At 36.5% G+C, this 21,449-nt stretch overlaps 1 protein-coding gene across 1 annotated transcript in view; it reads left to right on the top strand.

The window, feature by feature from the left end:
• The window catches only part of LOC129244412 (mitogen-activated protein kinase kinase kinase kinase 5), a 74,933-nt gene that overhangs the window by 22,148 nt on the left and 31,336 nt on the right, over positions 1-21,449 (top strand). Inside the window, exons 2-3 of the mRNA XM_054882033.1 lie at positions 1,141-1,561; positions 18,868-18,966. Of these exons, the coding sequence (XP_054738008.1) occupies positions 1,141-1,561; positions 18,868-18,966 (520 nt within the window). The remainder of the gene's footprint in view (positions 1-1,140; positions 1,562-18,867; positions 18,967-21,449) is intronic.

Raw genomic sequence — 21,449 nt, 5'->3', positions numbered from 1 at the left:
AAAATAATAATTTTCAAGAATGTTAATTCATTGAAACAATTGTTATCTATTTTTCACCTACATTTAAAAGCTCTTTTCAAAAAAATTCGAAAATGCAATTTACCGCGACTGCTTTAGCTTTTTTAACAAATTTATTTTCCATCCCATTTACTCCCTTTATTAACTGTATCGCCCCTCCTTTCGCTGCACGTCGCCACCAAGGTAACGATACCCGCTTTTCGATATACCAGTCAAATAGCCAACAGAATGGCATTTAATGGATTTACTTAAACTTCAACTATCTTCAACCAAAGAGCAATCAACAAAACTAACTGCTTACCGCTTTTAGCAATTCCTTCTTCCATCTGTGTCGTTTCTAGATTGAATTCACCGATCCCTATCGCCGGTCCTCCACAATCCGTCCCCGTCGCGTGCTTTTTAGCCAAGTTTTCCATTTCCATTTTCAACAAATAAAGGGAGAAGCAGCAAAGAAAAAACATCAAGTGCAGCAGTGAAATTTATTGAAAATTCAAATATTTGCATACAACATGAAATGGCAGTAGACACGAAAAGTTTAGAGAGTAGGGGTGTGGGTCGTGAGTGCCACATGGTCTGCATATGGGCTGGTAGTGGGTGTTGCACTGTGAAAAAATATAAGAAAATTGTAAAGGAGTTAGTAAATTTGCTCTTCTACGCATGTGTATGTGTGCGTGTGCCCGTGTGCGGGTGACGTTGGCTCCTGTGCTAGAGCCATAATATAATATTATAGTAAAATGGAAATCAATTTTTTTGGCCTCCATCGAAACTCTATCGGTTTGCACTTATTATGCGCCAAGTGAAAGCGAAATGAATTGAAATTTTCAATTGGCGCACCCATCAGCCACCCATCAGCTAATGAAACTCTTTGGCGATCAAGCGTGTAAATGGCAATCTTCCCACCATTCGTGTGCGCTTCACAGTGTTATTCTTCGGTTGAAAGTGTTTGCCCAACACAATTGTCACTTTGCCTTGTTTGAAAAATCATTTGAGTAATAATAAGCGCAATTTGCATTCATTATCTTCGGCATTTATAACCTACACATCATCACCGTAGCCGCAAAAAATAATGTTCTAATATTCTATTTTCTTCTTTTGTTCTCTCTCTCTCTCTCTCTGCCATAGGCGAAGCGTATACAGAGCAATGAACTGGCTGCCATTAAAGTCATCAAACTCGAGCCCACCGATGACATACAAATCATCCAACAGGAGATTATTATGATGCGCGATTGTCGACACAAAAATATTATCACCTACTATGGTTCGTATTTGCGACGCGATAAATTATGGATCTGTATGGAGTATTGTGGTGGTGGAAGTCTACAGGATATTTACCAAGTGACTGGGCCGCTGGCCGAACAACAAATCGCCTATATGTGCCGCGAAACATTGAAAGGACTCGAGTACCTGCATACGATGGGAAAAATGCATCGTGATATCAAAGGCGCCAACATTCTGCTGACCGAACAGGGCGACGTCAAGTTGGCGGATTTCGGGGTGTCGGCACAGATAACCGCCACGATCAACAAGCGGAAAAGCTTTATCGGTGAGTAGGAAACTGGAATAAGTGTATGAATGTAGTGAAATACATGTATATGTATTACTCCGTCCGACACAATTCAACTCTTGTGTACACCCATGGGCAAGACATAGTATGAATTTCTGAAAGTATCTTGGAGGAAACGTAAACTAGGAGGTGCACGTAAAATTGCAAACTTCTTTCAAAACTGAATTGCTCCAAGTTTTTGCAAAACTCAAATAAAATCACAATATTTCAGCTGTCAAATATAAATTTAGTTAATTTACTTGAGTGGACGTGACGTCCGAAGTCGATAACTGAACTAGTGGAGCTTTTCTTCATTCCGTTTGCGCCACGCAAGAGATTTATAGATTGAGGCAATTAGTTGGACATGTATTTTTTACAGCTTATGACAGCACAATAAAGGACTATCTCCCGAAATTGGATTTTTTGAATGCCAACAGCATAAGGCCTGTAATTTCCGCTGCTATAGTAAGAACAACTTTTAGAAGAAAAAAAAATAGAATTAAAAGCAATAAAAAAAATATAATCAAAATTTTTTTATAACCTTCAAAACAAGAAAGTTATACATATTTTCCCACAACAAATTTAATTACTAAAAAGCTACAATTAATGGTGCCCATTCATCTTGTTTAAAAAAAGTGCTGTTTTATCATTTTAGAGGCTCTTATAGGTAGGCTCTTTTCCAAATTCGTATGTGCGAATGATGTTGTTTTACAACTTCACGTTCTCGGCTTTTATAAGAAAATTTTTTCACGGCAAGAACGGCCATTGGCCATTGCTCGGTGACAGCCGACAGCTTTTAAAAAATACTCTGTAATAGCCACGAATCCAGGACCAATTGACTGATAGTCACGCCCTAAGACCATTTTTTTATAGCGATCGCCATTAATTGAAGAAAATTGCATCAATATTTGCTACAGAAGTCCGTGCGATGGCCAAGATAGAGTAAAGAAAAACAAAAGCGAATGAACGTCCACAGGATAGCGAGAGAGATAAGTAAACTTTTTAAATTAAGCATGTGAAAATATTAAAGAAAGAAAACAAAATTTATGGAGAACAAAGAACGACTAGAAATAAGAAAAAAATCTTATTAAGAAAAACTTGCTACAGGACATTTCATTTCAATTCTTGGAGAAATGCACCAGTAAAAAAATGCTACTAAAAATGTATCAACGCGTGTCTAATGACATTTGAAAGGAAATGAAAGCCAAATGAAAGCGAAAGAAAGCAACGAATGTTGGTGAGAAAAGTAGCCATTGTTTCTGTTTTTTTCGATTCACTGAATCATATGCGAATAGAAAACGAAGAATAACAAGAAAAAAAGGAAAAAACAAGAACTGAGCAAAATGTCATGTAACACCCACAGTCGGAATGCCCACATTGCTGCCTCTTGCCGTCCTGCGCTGCCCCTCCATGGGCGAGCAAATGTCTTTGCACATTCTACTTCCTCAATTGGTCAACTTCTATTGTGGTTTTCCTCTTTAGTTTTCTATGTTTTTTCTGCTGCTGTTCAGGATTTGTTCTACATTCCTTTCATGCCTTGCTGTTACTATTGTTGTCAATTTCTTTCGCTTCGTTACTATTTGCTTGTTTACTAGTTTCTCTGTTGGCCTATACATGTAAGAACATGCATGCGAGTGGGTATGTGTGCTTGTTAGAGCTTGTGTGAGTGTAAATATTTTTAAAATGCCATGCGGGAGGCTATTATTGCTATTGCTTCGTCTTTAAATGGGTTTAGCCTGTTTTCAAGGCTCGTTTGCAGTTCACTATGCTCCCTATTAGTTTTTGCTTCTTTTGTGTTTCTCAATTTGCTAATGTTCTTTATTTTATTTTATTTTTTCTTGTCATAAGCTTGCCACTAAATTGAAAACGAGGCGACAGTCCGTGGATTACTTTCTCGTTTCTATGGTATATCTACGTAATTTGCCCAAGCATTTTCCTTTGCTTTCCGTCTGTGGTATAGCGTTTTCTTCTATATACTTCATATAAATATATATACATACATATTTTTATTTAATTCTTTATTTCACTTACATTCACTAACTTTTTCTTTTTTATTTCAATAGTTTCTCCAATTCCAAAATTTTTTAATAAACAAAAACGAAATTTCCTATTTCTTTAGTAATTTGTGTAGCAACAGCTGTGTCCTTGCGGCCCTTCTGCCGCCATTTACCAAAATTTTAGTATAATGAAATAAAAATTGAATGATTTTGCGGCTTACCTTTTCTAACATGAAAATTAATTACATTTAAGAAGCGTTCACTTCTCCTTCATATTGCATTTCTGCAGCTCCTGCATGTCCTTGTGTATTGTGAGCCGCAAGTTCCCGAAAATACTATTTTACAACAATAGTTTTACATTTCATTAACGTCATCACATCTTGCAGTAAATGTGTGGGCTATGAAAGTTTCTCCAATATTTAATGAGATATTGTGTAAGGTGTAAAAGTGTGTGTTGTTATTTCCCTCCTTTAATTGTTTCATGTAGGAATTAAAAACCGTTTGTTTGCCAACTAAGTTAAAGGTTTTGTAGAGGAAAAAAATAATGTTTCACTTATACGCTTAAAGAATGGGGCATCCACTTCTGGGAATGACAAACAAGCAGGTCTGGTGTAGACACGACAGGTTGACAAAATTTGAGTTAACAATTTCAAAGAATTTTGTTGCGAAAGAACTATCTATAGAACAAATCGTTAATAAAAATTCCCTAATAGTCTTTGCTCATTTAGCTATTGATTTCTTGCCAAATAATTATCTTAGTGTATGTGAGCATCGGCAACGTTTTTTAAATGAGATAACTTATAAATGAAGATTCGTATGTATATATATATATATATCTACTTACTTATCAACAAAACCCGGAGTATGACTTGGGTTAAGAAAGAATGTTCAGCCAGTTCAGTTTTCAACATACCAACATACGCGGTGGAATTTAATATAATTGAAAGCCTCTTAACTGAATAGAAAATTTTTTTTGGTCGTGTCTGTACTAAATACATAATATGTACCAAGCCTGAGCAGGTTGTTTCTCAATTACGTTCTCCATTTAGAACAATGAACTTAACCCAGCGGCCCACCAACATTTTGCTGCTTTAAAAATGTCTTAACTTTTTATAATTTTTTTTTTTTTGCTTTCTCGGTGTTACGTATTTTCTCCAATATAACAATGCGCAACATTTTACATACACAATGTGCTTGTATGAATGTACGTATGGCGTGAGAGTTTTCTGCCCTTAAATCGGATCTGAAATCGAATTGTTTCAATTGCATTTTAATCGCAAACAACCAAATATATATGTATGCGTGTATGCGCAAACAGTCAGTGAAATGAGAGGAATACAATAACAACACTGTTGCTTGCCCCATCCGTACCGAGTGCGGAGTGTCAACTGTGAAGTGGCGTGCTGTTGATTAAATTAATTAATTTTAAAGTGAATATGTTTTATTTGTTGCCGCAGCGCAACTGTGCAGAGCTCATGAATGTGGGTGCAAGGACAATTGTATGTTTTCACATTCACGCCGCTAATCTTATAATATGTAGGTATGTACTATATGTAGGCTGCGAGTGGCGTTGAGCGCCATCTTGGGTATAACTTAGACGTTCGCCATCACAACTCAGTTAAATTCAGCTTCTCGTTCCATTACATTCCTTCTATCAGCTCTATTCCCTTAAGTAGACGCCTGACTGCTACTTCTCACAGTTTAACGCTATATTCTCTGCTTTATTGCTTCTTAACCTGTTGTCTTTTATTATCTGCCATCTTCACTGTCCTTCACTGTCGCCGTGCAATTGTATACACTCCATTAAAATGTCAATCAGCACAAGTGTCCAGCGACAAATAAAGCAATAAAAAAAAAACTAACAAATAAATAATAGTTGCCGTGAGCTTCTCGGCGGCCACCATAGCCCATAGGCCCGCGAAAAGGCTGTACGAAGCGTTTCATTTAATTATCGCTGCCATCCTTTCATTGCCATTGAATTGTGGGTTTTACACTGAATTTCATTATAATCGAATGCCGGTCACGAAATATATTCGAAATTGTTAACTTAAACTAGCAACAAAATCTTCAATTGTAGCAACACAGTGACTGTTTTCAAAAGCGGCGGCCAAGTAGTAGAGCGCAGTAGAAAGAGGCTCAGCTAAAACGTTAATATTTAGAACTGAGCAGAGGAAAAACTGATACTAATCGTAGGGCGGGTATGCGAGGGAAGAGAGGCGGCGTTATTTGATATTTGCCGCTGTATTTTGTCAAATTATCGCTGCCATTTCCATCTTGGCTGCTGTAGTTCTTATTATTTTATTCCCTGTGTTGACACGTGTATTTCTATAGGTATTGCTGTTGGTGTATAAAGCTGTCAGTTGGTGGGTTAAAGCGCATAAATTTTGACTTGATTTGATTTGGTAGCCCATGCTTCAAATTCGTGACGAGAAATGGCCGCGGCGGCAAACACCTGAAAGCACTTTAAAAGCAAAAAAAAGTAGAACCCTGAGGAGAGCAGTGGTATGCTTTAATTTAAGTGGCTGTTGGCAAGAAAATGGCAAATGAAATATGTAAAATTAAGGGAAGGCTGTGGGAAAGTCGATTTGCGCACCCTTAATGCTGACGGTTTGCCTATTTTTTAGGCAAAGATTGTGGATACAATGAAATATTTGTTTAAAAACTTGTAATTAAGTTAGCAAACGCCGAAAGAACTGGCAGTGAATGTACATGCATACATACATACATATGTACAGTGAGTCAATAAAGTTTAAGTACACCTTGTTATTTCTTACAAACACTAAGAATTATCATAGTTATGTTAAAAAAACTTCATGCAATATCTTTGTATCATTAAAAAAGTACATTGTTGTCATGAAAACCGGTTTTTTTTTGTTGTTCCCGTTATACATTTTAGATGCATACGTAAAATAACCCTCAATGAGCGCTAAAATTACGCAAAAAAGGTTTAAGTACAACACGCAAATATGTACTGTTGCGTTGTTGTTTTTGTAAAAATAACGGATTTAAATTTGTTTGGGTTTTAGCATTTTATTATTGATAATTTGTACATTTGTATACAGGCGCTAGTTCAAAGTGGACGAAATGGGAAAAGGTAAAGAAATATCGATGAAAATAAGAAAACTGATCATCAAATTGTATTTGGAAAAAAAATCATTGCGTGAAATTGGAAGAATTGTTGGAAAAACACATTCTAGCGTACAAAATATTATTAACTTTCACAACAGCAATGGACATGTGCAAAAGAAACCACGTTCTGGTCGTCCAAAAAAAATTTTCGAACGGGAAGAGAGATATATTTTGAATGCCATCAAAGCTGAACCCAAAAAATCTGCTCCAAAAATACGTGATGAATTGCTACAAGGAACTGCAACAAGCGTCAATCCTCAGACCATTAGAAATGTACTTCATAAAGCTGGTTACAATGGAAGAGTTCCACGTAGAAAACCTCTAATATCACCTATTAATAAAAAAACGTTTGGATTTTGCAAAGGAGCACTTAAAAAAGCCAGATTCCTTTTGGGATAACGTATTATTTAACGATGAATCTAAATATAATATTTATGGACCGGATGGAGCGAAAAAATATGGAGAAAGCCTAATGAGGAGATGCAGATAAAAAATTTAATACCAACTGTCAAACACGGTGGCGGTAACATAATGATTTGGGGGTGTATGGCGGCAGCCATATTTATTGAAACTACTATGGATAAGCATTCATATCTAAGCATTTTACGTAGCAACCTTAAGCAAAGTGCAACGCAATTGGGGCTCGATGAAAATACATTTCTTTTTCAGCAGGATAACGACCCCAAGCACACGTCATATTTAGTTAAGGAATGGCTCCTTTACAACTGCAAACAACTGCATACTCCCCCACAATCACCGGACCTAAATCCTATTGAACATGTCTGGGATTTGTTAGAAAAAAGAATTCGGAAACATAATATAACCTCAAAGGGATCGCTTAAAAATGCGTTATCAGAGGAGTGGGGCAAAATCGCAGAAAATGACACTAAAAGGTTAGTGAGAAGCATGCGTAGACGCTTACAAGCTGTTATCGATGCAGGTGGAGGACCAACAAAATATTAATTTATTCCACGTTTTTTGTTTTTGTTCTTTTTTTAATATTATTTATAAAGTGTACTTAAACTTTTTTTATGTGAAATCACGATAGTGCAAAGTTTTTTGTTTATTATTTTTTAAAACTAGTATGTAGTGAATTGAAAAGAATGATTTTATGTTCCTTACTTTATTTACAATGTGAAATATACAAGCTCTAATAAATTTTTATGTAAATTGAATGAAACATATGAATTTTTTTATCTGACTGATGTGTGTACTTAACATTTATTGACTCACTGTATATACATATGTAGCTCAAACGTCATGTCATGTTATTTGGGTCTGTGTCAGATTTTTTCAAATGATTTTAAATACAATTTTATTATTCATATATATATATATGTACGAACAGAGTATTTTCTTAATTTATACATATATACATATATATTTCTTCTTAAATTTTTATATTTGTTTGGCCAATAGCTTCTGTAAATTGTCGCGAAGTTGTTTGCAATTTAAATTAAGAAAATACTCTGTTCGTACACCGTGTCTGCTGCACGAGAATTAGGCGTGGAAAGGAAAGTAAAATATTTGAAATTATTTGTAAATACAGACTAATGCTTAAAGCAACAAACAGTTGCACACTTTCAAATAAATAAGCAAATACAGACAAGCAAAAGCGGCGAATTAGAAGCCGATGAAATCAAAACCCTGTAAAATTTGCTATCGATGAAGAGCATTCAGCTTGACGCGCTGAGGGATGAAGCAATAAACAAAGTAAAAAAAAAAAAACAACTTGAGATCTGGGAAAATTAAAGAATGAAAATAGGATTAGATTTAACGAAGATAAATACGTGCAGCGGCGAAATGGAGCGTAACCGATTTGATGAAAAGTTCCGCAATGTTGGAGTACTTATCGAAAAGCAAATAAAAGTAGTTAAAAAGTGTAGAAACAAATATCTTTGGAACGTGCGTTTACAATTACAGATACATTAAAAAATCAGTATTTCAGTTTAATTTTTTCGATATTTATGAAGGTAATAAAAAAGCTATGTATTTAATTATTTGGCCATAGTATAAGTTAGGGGTAGGATTAGGATACAAAAAAATAGTTTGTGTCATCCTAATGTCCTACATATGATATTACGCAAGTCCCACGAGAACAAAGCAATTTGTTTTTGTTTCACCGTTTTTTTTGTGTGTTTCGTTTTCGTTGTTACGAAAACACGGCAAGGTAACAAGACCTGGCATACATATGTGTGTGTTTCTCCTATTTTATTTGGGAACGTGGGTAGTATTGCATGTGCTTACATGAGTAATGATGAGCGCTCGGAACGCGTGGTTGGTTTCTCCAAAATAAAAACGAAGCGGAAAAAAATATCGAAACACTTAAAATTGTAAACAGACTGCACGTGCATGACAGCATGGATTAATGCGCGGCGCCTAGCTGTATGCCTTGCTTATGTGCACATATACTCACATATGCATGTATCTATACTAATATTATAAAGAGGAAAACTTTGTTTGTTTGTAACGAATAGGCTCAAAAACTACTGGACCGATTTTAAAAATTCTTTCACCATTCGAAAACTACATTATCCACGAGTAACATGAATTACATTTTATTTTGGAAAAAAATAGGGTTCCGTAAGATATTTGGTTTTTTCGGACACAAACTGAAAAAAATTTTATATATAAAATAAAGTCAACTTTTTGTGTGTGTTCGCTAACCGGCCGTGTCTGCACCGAATTAAACCAAACTTACACACATTGTTAAGAAGGTATTGAAGATGGTTTCCGTATAGTTTGGATACCTATTGGTGGATAGGGCTCGAGATATAGGTCAAAACGTGGACCCTGGTAACCTTCGGAGGTGTATGTACAGTATAGGTATCAAATTAAAGCTGTTGGTGAATGCTTTAGTTCAGAGTATTTTTCATGCCGCTCCGTGATTGGAGTCTCGAGATATAGGTCAAAACGTGGACACGGGTAACCTTTGGTTGTGTATGTAATATACAATATGGGTATCAAATGAAAGCTGTTGATAAGTGCTTTAATACGGGGTAATTTTCATACCTATTGATGACTAGGGTCTCGAAATATATGCCAAAACGTGGACCCGCCGTGTCTTTGCACCGAATTAAACCAAACTTACACACATTGTTAAGGAGGTATTGAAGATGATTTCCGTATAGTTTGGATACCTATTGGTAGATAGGGTCTCGAGATATAGGTTAAAACGTGGACCCGGGTAACCTTCGGATGTGTATGTACAATATGGGTATCAAATGGAAGCTGTTGGTGAATGCTTTAGTTCAGAGTATTTCCATCCGCTCCGTGACTAGGGTCTCGAGATAGAGACCAAAACGTGGAGCCTAGAATGTGTTTGTACAATATGGATATCAAATTGAAGCTGTTGGTGAATGCCTTAGTACAGAGTATTTTTCATGCCGCTACGTGACTGGGGTCTCGAGATATAGGTCAAAACGTGGACCCGGGTAACCTTTGGTTGTGTATGTACAATATGGGTATCAAATGAAAGCTGTTGATAAGTGCTTTAATACGGGGTAATTTTCATACCTATTGATGACTAGGGTCTCGAAATATATGCCAAAACGTGGACCCGCCGTGTCTTTGCACCGAATTAAACCAAACTTATGCACATTGTTAAGTAAGTATTGAAAATGGGTTTCGTAAAGTTTGGTTGTAATTCGGAGCAGTGGCAACGGGTACAGCGTTCTTTTGAGCCAGCCATAATGTCGCTTACTTTTTTAACGCTTGGGGCGGAACTGAACTGTCAAATTGACAGTGTGAGTTACAATGTGTCAATATTTCTTTCTGATTTGGATGCCATAAGAAAAAAACGTAAGTGCAACATGTAAAAATTGTTTGTGAATTTTTTTGGAGTGGATTTTGGAAGAGTGAATAATTTCTTACGAAATTTGAGAATTTAATGTGAAATCCGAATGAAATTATGTGTTCGTGGAAAAAACAATTTTTTTCGTTTTTTTTTTTTGAAAAACATAAATGGATAATGGTTAAAAAAGCTCCAATGCTTAATAAAACATATAAATTGAAACGAAAAATTCATGGATGATCAGGAAAAAAGACGATTGTTTATTCATATGCGTTGATTTGAAATTTAAAAACAATCTTTCTTTCTTTTATTTATATTTTATATTTACTCAAAAACAAATAGAAAAACAAAAAATATTGTTTATGCCAAAGCGCTTGAATAAAGAATAAAGAAATAAATAATATGAAAACCATATATTTTCTGTTCTAAACCATATCTATTCTATTTTAGTGTGCCCAGCGAAGGGGGCCGGGTTTGCTAGTATATATATATAAATACATATCATAGATATGTATGTACATACTTGGATACGTATTTGGGTCAATAAAAATTAGCATAACCAGAAGCAAATAGCGGTGGCGGCGACCGCAGCGTTTTCAGTGTAAAGTGAAGTCGGGATGCATGAGACCCAAATAAATAAACTATAATACAAATTGAGCGGTTATCGTGGCTATCTGTAATATGCAGTTGTTAGGTGATTAATTCCGCGCCGTGGCCAGCTTCAACCTTGAATGGCAGAAAATAATTTGATTGAATAATTTAAAGTATAATTTTATATTTTTAATTAATTCCGTAGTTTTTTCATTTTAGATTATGTAAAATTTGCCGAATATTTTTTTAGGGGACAGATTTTTACTTGTGAATAATTATTTTTTTTTTAATTTACTTTCACTTCATTCCTCTGAAACTATATGCCGTGCGATTATTCGCTTTTATGGTCTTCACACACAGCTAAAACCACACAGCTGACTCACACACATATCGCACATCTTCTTCAAAAAAGACACAACTCAAAATTTGTGATTTGTGACTAAACGAAAAAAAGTATTTTTACGCTTATAAAATATTTTAGAAATATGAAACGATTTTTATTGAGAAGAAAAGGTCCTTAAAACGTATGAGAATGATTATGAAGATTATTGTTAAAATTTGTTCGTTAAGCTGATTTTTTTATACAATTACAATACGCATTTCTTATTGACTCTTTTGTCGATTCAAGGTTGTAAATTAAGTGAACAGCACAAACAACAAAAAACGACACAACTCGATATTAAGTAAGATGAAATTATTAAATACGTTGCCGCAAGAGACACAACTCAAGAAAGCATATTTTCAATAACCGGTTGCAATCAATTTCGACTATTACAACACAATTAAAAAATGAAACGCAGTGTCCTTCGTAACAACGAAGGAGAACAGTCCGGTCTCGAAAATGTACATTAGCAAATATGAGATAGAGTTTTGTGTATTGGTAAAGAGTTTAACAATTAGCACATTCCCTATTGTGCCCCCTTTAAGGTTATCGAAATCCTTTGCAAGTAAGGTTGGCTTGTACTTTGGAGCTAGTATTGTTAGCTGTGCTAATGTTTTTCTCGTTTCTCGCCTCAGTTTTTATCCTTATCTCTCATTCAAAGACCTCGCTTATCTTTCGAGCTCAGAACCTGCTAGAATCTATGCAACCACCCTAGCTTTAAGGCACTGAGATGCTTAGTCCGCGCTAAAGCTCATTTAGCCACAGTTAAGGGACACCTACTAAAAACTTTTTTGCGAGCTGGAGTTGTAAAACGGTAAAAAAATTGAAATGAACAACCGTTAATCGAAAGTATTTCATGTAAAATTCGGAAACTCGTCCGTGATAGTCCCAATACCGAAAATAGTTGCATAAACTTGCAATGCCAACAACAATGTTAACAATGCAATAGCAGTGAGTTCGAATTGAAATGTTGTGCGCATCGGAGTACGACGAAGATGGTGAGGAAATCAATGCAATGCAGAGGTGACTGAAGTGGTTTGAAATTTGCTGGCGAGTTGGCGATGTTCTGTCTATTTCATTCTTGAAGTGCTTTAAGTCTATAAATTTAGTTCTGTTTCATAGGCACGACTCTCGGTAGTTTGGACAGTAGGTGGGAGACGCTGAGTGTTCCATGGAAAATGGGCCTCCTCGCCCTCTTTTGACCACCAACCAAAACCGACATCCCAGAGTTGACATGTTTTGCCGCAAAATACAGATTTATAATATTTGTAGTAACATTTGTGGCGGCAAATGTCAAGACATGCAGTTCAATTTCAGAGTCAAACTGTCAGCCTATTTTAAAATTCTAACATGTTACAACATGTTTCTATATGCACGCATACCTCTACATATACACCTATGTGTACAACAGCACCGCCAACGAAATATTCATTTAATGCAACCACGAACGCATCAATTCTGGTTGACTGGCTTCCGCCATTTGCCATCCGCCTGCCGTCAGCAGCTAGGACAGAGTATGGGAAATGCCTCCATTTGATGTAACGTGACTGTCGCAAGGTGCCTGTTTGCATGCCTAGCTTTATGTGTGCGTATAAATTCATACATTTGTTGGTGTTTGTGTGTGCGATATGAATAGGCGTATAAAATAAATATAGAAGCAAATGTATACACATGTATGTTGGATGTTGAATATGCGATGGCAGCAAATAAACACATTTTACCGTACCTTGTCTCTAATTCACTTGAACCTTTTGGAGTATTATTAGGCTAATTTGATAGAAGGCAAAGATGAGGTAAAAACTACTACACGCATAAAAGGCACAAAACGCTATAATGTTGCAACGTTGCTCTCGTGTGCTATGCGCTTTCTATGGATACGAGTAGATGTATGTACATATGCATGTATGCGCATAAATGGGAGGCTCCAGCATTTACCCAAAAATCTGCCCACAAAAACATGTACGTATGTATATAAATGTCTGTTGTGTAGGACTTTTGTTGCGCATATGCATCTGTGGGTGCGTGTGTTTGTAAGTACGCTGTGTTTATCGCTTTACATTGACATTTAAGGGGGGACCCTCATTTATCGGGTCAAAAAAATCGATTTTTTGGAAATAATTTTAATCTATTCTACAACTATTTAGGAATATACTTTCAAAATTTCAAGTCGATATCTGTATTTTTGAAGGAGTGACAAAATTTTTAACAGGACGCGACGGGTGGCCTGATCGCCTGTATCCAAAACTTTAAACGCGTTTTTCTCGAAACATCATTTTTCGATTTTGTGTACACAATTGAGAACGCTGTATTGAACCAATCAGGCTTTACAATAGCTCATTTTAAAGATAATTAAATTGTTTTCAATGTGACATTAAGTGTTTTTTAAAAAAAAAAGATTTTCATATTTTTTTGTAATTTTAAAGTCAATTTTTATGCATGAAAAATCACTTTTAACATAAAACTGGGTAAAAAATATCAATTTCGACATTTTTTTTTTAAATCAAAATGTCACATCGAAGGTATTATCCTAAAGTTTTAAAAAAAATTTGGTTTTTTTATTTCAGAAAAAAATTCAGAGCGCTAGAATGTACACAGATAGAATGAGGTGCCATGGACGAGGTGTATATTTCCATACTTAAAATGTTTTTTTTCTTCTCCGAAAATTTTTGTAGACAGTCAAGACATTTATTAAAGTACTTTATGAATTACAAAACGTTTGAAGTTATTTTACCTGAGAAAAAATTCCCAAAAATGATGCATTTTTCGACCGTCTAAATGAGGGTCCCCCCTTAACTTTCGTGTAGCATTTTTAGGTTGGTTAAAATTTCTCATTCGGTAATTTTCCATTCCAGCAGGATGTTTGGCCTATATACATACGTATGTGGTTGATATTTTTCTTTTCATGCCAGAAAGTCATCTCATTTACACACTCATGCTGCGTTGTCATCTTGTCCACATTCCGCACTCTGCCGCATTTTGCACCTCTTTAACGAACGATTGTAGGGTGTCAATGATGTGGGTTCGTTTGTCCGTTGTTGTTGCTTGCCATACATATTAACAGCTACAGGAACTTCGTGTATCATCTTCTACAGCGTACACCCTTTTTGGGTGTTTGGCCGAGCTCCTCCTCCTATTTGTGGTATGTGTCTTGATGTTGTTTCACAAATGGAGAGACCTACAGTTTTAAGCCGACTCCGAACGGCAGATATTTTTATGAGGAGCTTTTTCATGGCAGAAATACACTCGGAGGTTTGCCATTGCCTGCCGAGGGGCGACCGCTATTAAAAAAATGTTTTTCTTTTTCTTTTAATTTTGGTGTTTCACCGAGATTCGAACCAACGTTCTCTCTGTGAATTCCGAATGGTAGTCACGCCCAAACCCATTCGACTACGGCGGCGTTAGTACAGGTTTACAAACATGATATGCACCCATATACTCGCACACAACTACTAGATGCTACAAGAAACAAAGCATTTTCCGAGGAATTCTTATAAACTCCGTAGGGGCAGGAGGAGAAGCGAATGTTTTAGGTAAACAGTAACCTTTCAGCTTTGCTTTGTGACAAGGCAAAAATGCATCGCTTTGAAGCAGCGTAACAGAGGCTACAACCACCTGCTTCTTCGCCTGCTTTGCTTTGCTTTGTGTGTGTGTGTACGCATATTTTAAAGTATTCTCCACGATGCTGCGTAGAGATGTACGATAAGCAGCAAGAAACTTCGCGGTCACCACACCTCCCGCACTCGCACCTCTGATGTTGTAACAAAAATATTCGAGTGAAAATGCTCATCAGCATTCTTATCAATTGTGAGTGCTCAGCATGTTTTTCGTTTCGTGTTTGTAAGCTGACAGCTGGACTTGCCGCCTGCTGACGGACAGCACTGAAAATTCGTTATCAGTAACTAGAACCTGCCACGCGCCGTGTATGTGAACGATGCACTGCGAAAAAAATAATTTCTATATTTATTATTGTTACTGGTGTGCCTAGAAACCATACTCTTTTATTTTTGAATAAAAAGTGTTCGCTATAAGAGGGAAAAATTGAACAGTATCAAGGTATAATTAATTTTATGTATCTTTCATCACTATTAAAGATAAAAGCATGGTTTCAGCGAAACCAGAGCGCGCGGTTGCGGGGATTTAAGACAGGTGGCTTTACCGGGCATTGCCCGTTGAGTATTCATTCGGCGAGACTTGTCTTTTGTTAATCTTTGTTCAAGTACGCCCTCGCTCGGGCAGCCATTTATCCTAACCTAACCTACCCCAATTCACTCGGCCTACCTATCATTCCCGATTATTACAGTGTACATTGCAGTTGTGAATGCGTGAGTTGTTGCCAAACATACTTACTTCAATGTGAACTTTAAATCGCGCTTTCCGTTTGCTTCTGTCTTTCACATTCCTCGCTTAAAGTTACATTTTTATTTATTTAACCTCTGCTGCTGTTGCTCCACTTTAATTTATCAAAGTTAAGCAGCTGAAGGCTATACCAACAGTTCACAATTCACATACATCTGATTTGCTGAACTTTTAACCGTAATATTTTACCTTTAACATTTCTATTTCATGAAAAATGTATTCAGCTATAGGCTACTTTTGCGCATAAGTGGCGTTAAGTCGTTAACAAAGCACGCTTAAGCGGATTTTTCGAAAATTTTCGTTACACCATTTCTGACTTTAGTTTAGTGTGCCGCGTTTCAGTTTACAACCCATATAGAATAGAGGTAGTAGTGCAAGTATGTATGTGTTACAGACTAAAACTGCATCCTCTCGCCACTTACTTTAGGCAGTTTTCATTCTGTCTACATAGCATCTTCTTATTACGTGTTCATTCAGTATAATGCAATGTTATTCAATATTAAATCCTTTCATTGACTTTTTCCCATGGTTTTCTGTGCCATTTCTTGCTGCTACTGTGGTTGTTGTTCTATCTACTATTGCCTGCGTTTAAGTACCTTTATTGACATGCCATCTTAGTTCAAAGAACCCGTTGTGGTATCTCAGCTTTTATTTTCGCCCCGCCTTTGCATTATTTTCTATTATTCGCTGCTTCCTGGCCCATAATCGTACACTCGCCCGCTTTCTATGCACTCGGCATTCAGCATGCAGCATTTGGAATTTGGTATTCTACGGCAGCTTAAAAGTTCAGTGGTATTTCAAGTGTTAGTTTTAGTGGCGTATTTACTAGCGTACGATTGTCCCTACCACTTCGTCTTACACCGCACCCTCATTTGATTGCATTCATACGCTGCTGATGGCAAATGCCGCAATGCTATATAAACTGACAGTATTTGATTCATTCCTTCTATCATCCCCGGTCACGTTGCCTTATTTTCATGTGCCAAATAACCACATGTCTGTAGACTGAGCTCTTATATTACATGGCAGTGCAACACTGCGTATGAGTGATGTGGGTTCTATTGACGCTGATTCATTCTACTACGTTGGAACTTTAGTGTGTTTTGCACTGCTAGAAGCTTTATGAAAGTGATTTGATTTGTTTTTCTTTTCATGTCGGTTAACCATTTTTAGCTAAATTTGAAACTTTGAACAGGTGCTACATAAGTTCTAAATTTATTTTTGTGTGCATTACTGGTCAGGATAGCGACGATTATCAATGGGTCGGTTGCTTTGTCACCGACAAGCGAAACGGAGTCAGCAGTGTTTTTTTTTTTTCATCCAAATAGCAGACACATGCCATTTAACTGATTAGGTGTTTAAAAAAATGAAATTTGTTGGGCTTTCCACAACTTTAATTTTTCCCCACCAAAATGTCTTTAGTTAAAATGTAATTTATGTATTTTATAAGGCGGCCGCCGTAGCCGAATGGGTTGGTGCGTGACTACCATTCGGAATTCACAGAGAGAACGTTGGTTCGAATCTCGGTGAAATACCAAAATTAAGAAAAACATTTTTCTAATAGCGGTCGCCCCTCGGCAGGCAATGGCAAATCTCCGAGTGTATTTCTGCCATGAAAAAGCTCCTCATAAAAATATCTGCCGTTCGGAGTCGGCTTGAAACTGTAGGTCCTTCCATTTGTGGAACAACATCAAGACGCACACCACAAATAGGAGGAGAAGCTCGGCCAAACACCCAAAAAGGGAGTACGCGCCAATTATATATATATCCTATTTGTTTTGTGCGTCCTGATGTTGTTCCACAAATGGAGGGACCTACAGTTTCAAGCCGACTCCGAACGGCAGATATTTTTATGAGGAGCTTTTTCATGGCAGAAATACACATATCTATATATATTTTCAAATCGATTTCGAGTTTTCTAGCTGGATGAAAAATTCCCCGGTAAAACCAAAACAAGTCTATCTTCGAAAATCGCAAAGCTTGACAAACTTAATGTTGCATAAATCAACCTAAATGGTTTAACATTGGCATTCCTTGTGCACTCATTTATTTATTTTATGTAATATTTTTTGTTGATTTTAGATGAATTTGTAGAATTATTATATATATAGAATATCACTCTGGCATTCTAGCAACTATTTAATTGAGTTAAATATTACTGTTACATGTTTCCCAAATTCCATGCTCCTTCCAAATATGTATGTTGTAAATCAAATCTATAAATTGTGCAAACTCACATTCGTACGACACGCCCACTGTGTGTCGCTAAATGGGTACAAACGACACATTTTTGGTGAAGATGTATTTAAGGCATGAATGAGTCGTAATCTATTATTTGAAATTTGTGGTTTTGAGTCCAAATTTATTTGGAAATTTAGGCGCGTAACTTTTCATTGCATTCATTTATTTTGCAGATCGGTTGTGCTTTAGGCTTCTTCGCTCTTACAAATTGTAATTATGATAGCCTTTGGATATATCAAAATCTGATTTTCCAAAATTTTTGATTTCTAAAAAGACAATATAAAAATGAAATAAAAATGTATTTAAATATATATATGTTTTTTAACAAACTTGAAATCTCTGTAGCATCGGTCTCATTCAACGGTTTGCATAATTGCATTTGCTCGTGCTAGAGAATTTGTCGAATTCACTCCATTCATTTGCCAAACAAGTTTTGTCACTCATACGCCATGTAGTGTGCCTTTGCACTGTCTGTTGTGTCCTTCCCATTGGTGCTGTTATGACTGCTGTGCTGCCTTCGGCTATAATTTATGCAGCCGTACTAATTGTAAGTTTGTTGTGAATTGTTTCAGATACAAAATTATTAAATCAGCTTGTAATTAAAATGTTGTAAATAAGCCACAACGTATGGGTAGCTAACGGCATTCGTGATGAGTGGCAGCAGAGCGGCAGAATATGAAAGTTCAATTCAATTAAATGGAAGTTACTTGTTTGTAGTAATTTGTAAACAAAATCCTTTACAATATTTTTAATCTAACTGAAAATTATTTCACTGATTTAACTAATATTCACTCTCTCTCTCCCACTCTGTTTGCAGGTACACCATATTGGATGGCGCCAGAAGTGGCCGCAGTGGAACGCAAAGGGGGCTACAATCAATTATGTGATATATGGGCGGTGGGCATAACGGCAATTGGTAAGTTTATATCACTTAGCATGGCACGTTTGAAATAAATAATTCCATAAAGTTCTACAACAACAAGAATAAGGTGGTTTGAAGGGCGTAGAAGCAATTGTATTAGTCATAAATATCCCTGGGGCTGAATACATATTTAACTTTAGTTGTTGTTATTTTAGTTGATTTTACCAGGAGTTGATACCTAAGTTATTGCACTTTTAATGGGGTCACTCGCCACAGAATTTCAATAAACCCGCAACCATCTCACTCGTTCATTCACTCACTGCTGAATACTATTTATGCTGACTTGATATATCGCATGGTGAATATGTGCGTATGTACTTTAGATGGTCGCGCTTAGTTTCTGTTGTAAACATGCGTGCTCAGGCATACAACCAGCCACTCGAGTGTCCCATAATGGCGCAACATTAATTTAATTTCATGAATTGCGCGTCATCCAAGGGATCCCAACCATTAATTCTACTTAATTTTTATGGCGATTGTGGCTAATTTCTGTCAAAGTTAATAAAATTTGTGTGGAACTTTATGGTAATATTTGCCAACGCAGACTCCCGTGAGAGAGTCTTTTTATTGCAAAACAGAAGTTGTTGACATAACGAATCACTAATCCTTTGAACAAAGAAAGTTGCATGTTTTATTAACAAAAATTAGTTCAGAATAAAAATCATGGTTACTAATTTTTACTTATTGGCGTTTGTATGCAGCAGGAGTCTGCATAAACCCCCATTTAGTTTAAGTTATAGAAAATACTTTGTATTATTCCTACAAGCATTCCTTCTAAAATAACAGTAGAAACATCCGATCTCTGTAACCGTACCAAAAATTAGCATGTACATACATATAATATTGTTATCATATTTGTTTTTCCATCTGTATTTTTCGTTAAGCTAACAGTGCCTGCTTTGCAGATTTGATACTATAGATAAGGTTGCGAAAATACATTGCACCCTCTTCTACTTGGTGCGTGAACAAATCCACACATTGTTTTTCACTCGGAAAAATAATTAACAGGATTAAGAAAATACTTAATTCCTCAAAACATTGGTGACCCCGACGTGATCGAATAAATCATAATATACATATATAATTATTCGATTAACCGCATCGTATTAGAATTTTCGTATCCCAAGTAGAAATAATTTCGGTACGCATATTTGTACGCACATAGTTTAAAACATATGTACATTTTCGTCGCGGCCGTGAGTGTTTGTATACCCATTTACACAAGTACAGCTATCGAAGGCAAACAGGTTGTTTTTCGCTTAAAATAAAGACATTTGATGTTTTTTCTATTAACTGTTAACGATTAGTACAAACATAAAGACAATTAGTGCAGTGAAAAGTAAATAGAACTCAACAAAAGAAAATATATTTATAAAATGCCGAAAGAGTGTAAATCGTCTGATGAGAATCCTGGTGTAGCAGGTGAATGCGTTTCAACGCCAGCTAGATAATCTCAATAGCTTCCTTACGAACGAGCAGCTAAAAAACTTAGATGAGGCCGAACTTTCTGCGCGACTTAAACATGCTGAGCGTTTGCAGGCAAACTTCGAAAATGCACGATCAACACTTAGGCGATTGGACCGCAAGGAATTTGAGTCTGATGCTGACGAAATTTTCTCCAAAGTGTATATTGAGTTAGAGGCAAAAATTAATCGTTGGCTGAATACAAAACATAAGTCATCTGGCGCGCACTCTTCAACACTACGACAATTCTCTTGGGACGACATTACGCCGCAGCAGTTACAACGACGATCCAGGCTACCTGAGCTTAAAATTCCAGTTTTTAGTGGCTCCTATCTCGACTGGCCATCGTTTTTCAACACGTTTACTTCAGCAATAGACAAAGACGTGGAGATGTCCAAATTAGAAAAAATGCAGTACTTGATCACCAGTCTCAGTGATGCAGCTTTAGACACTGTGCGCTCACTCGAGCCCAGTGAAGAGAATTACGACAAAGCTTTAGATTTATTAAAAGTACGTTTTGATAATAAATTACTTCATTTCCAGGCACACATAAAGGCAATTTTCGGGCTACAAGGTATGGAAATGGGCGCATCAGATGGGTTACGAAAATTAAGCGATCAAGTAAATGCACATCTTCGAGCGCTGCAAACTTTAGCAACTACTGAAGATATATATAATGGCTTACTCATTTACCTCATCACAAGCAAACTGGATCGACAAACGCACGAAAAATGGGAAGAGAACTTATCTGCACACAAATTACCTACATGGACTGATATGTCAACGTTTTTGGAAAGAAGATGCCGCATGATGGAGAATTCGGAAAACGCTATGGTCATACAGGCACCTAGCAAACAGGTGAAAAATATTGTATCTCAAGCAAAATCAAAAGCAAGCGTACTCGTTACTGTAGGTGGTGGCAAGCCCACTCCACTCTGTATTTTTTGTGATTCCAAAGAGCATTTCATTACTGGTTGCACTTCGTTTTTGAATCTTTCTCCAAATTTGCGTTA

Source organism: Anastrepha obliqua, chromosome 4 (genome assembly GCF_027943255.1).
Source record: "Anastrepha obliqua isolate idAnaObli1 chromosome 4, idAnaObli1_1.0, whole genome shotgun sequence".
Taxonomy (NCBI): Eukaryota; Metazoa; Arthropoda; class Insecta; order Diptera; family Tephritidae; genus Anastrepha; species Anastrepha obliqua.
Note: the sequence above shows the minus strand (reverse complement) of the source record. Positions and strands in the feature narration are given on the sequence as shown.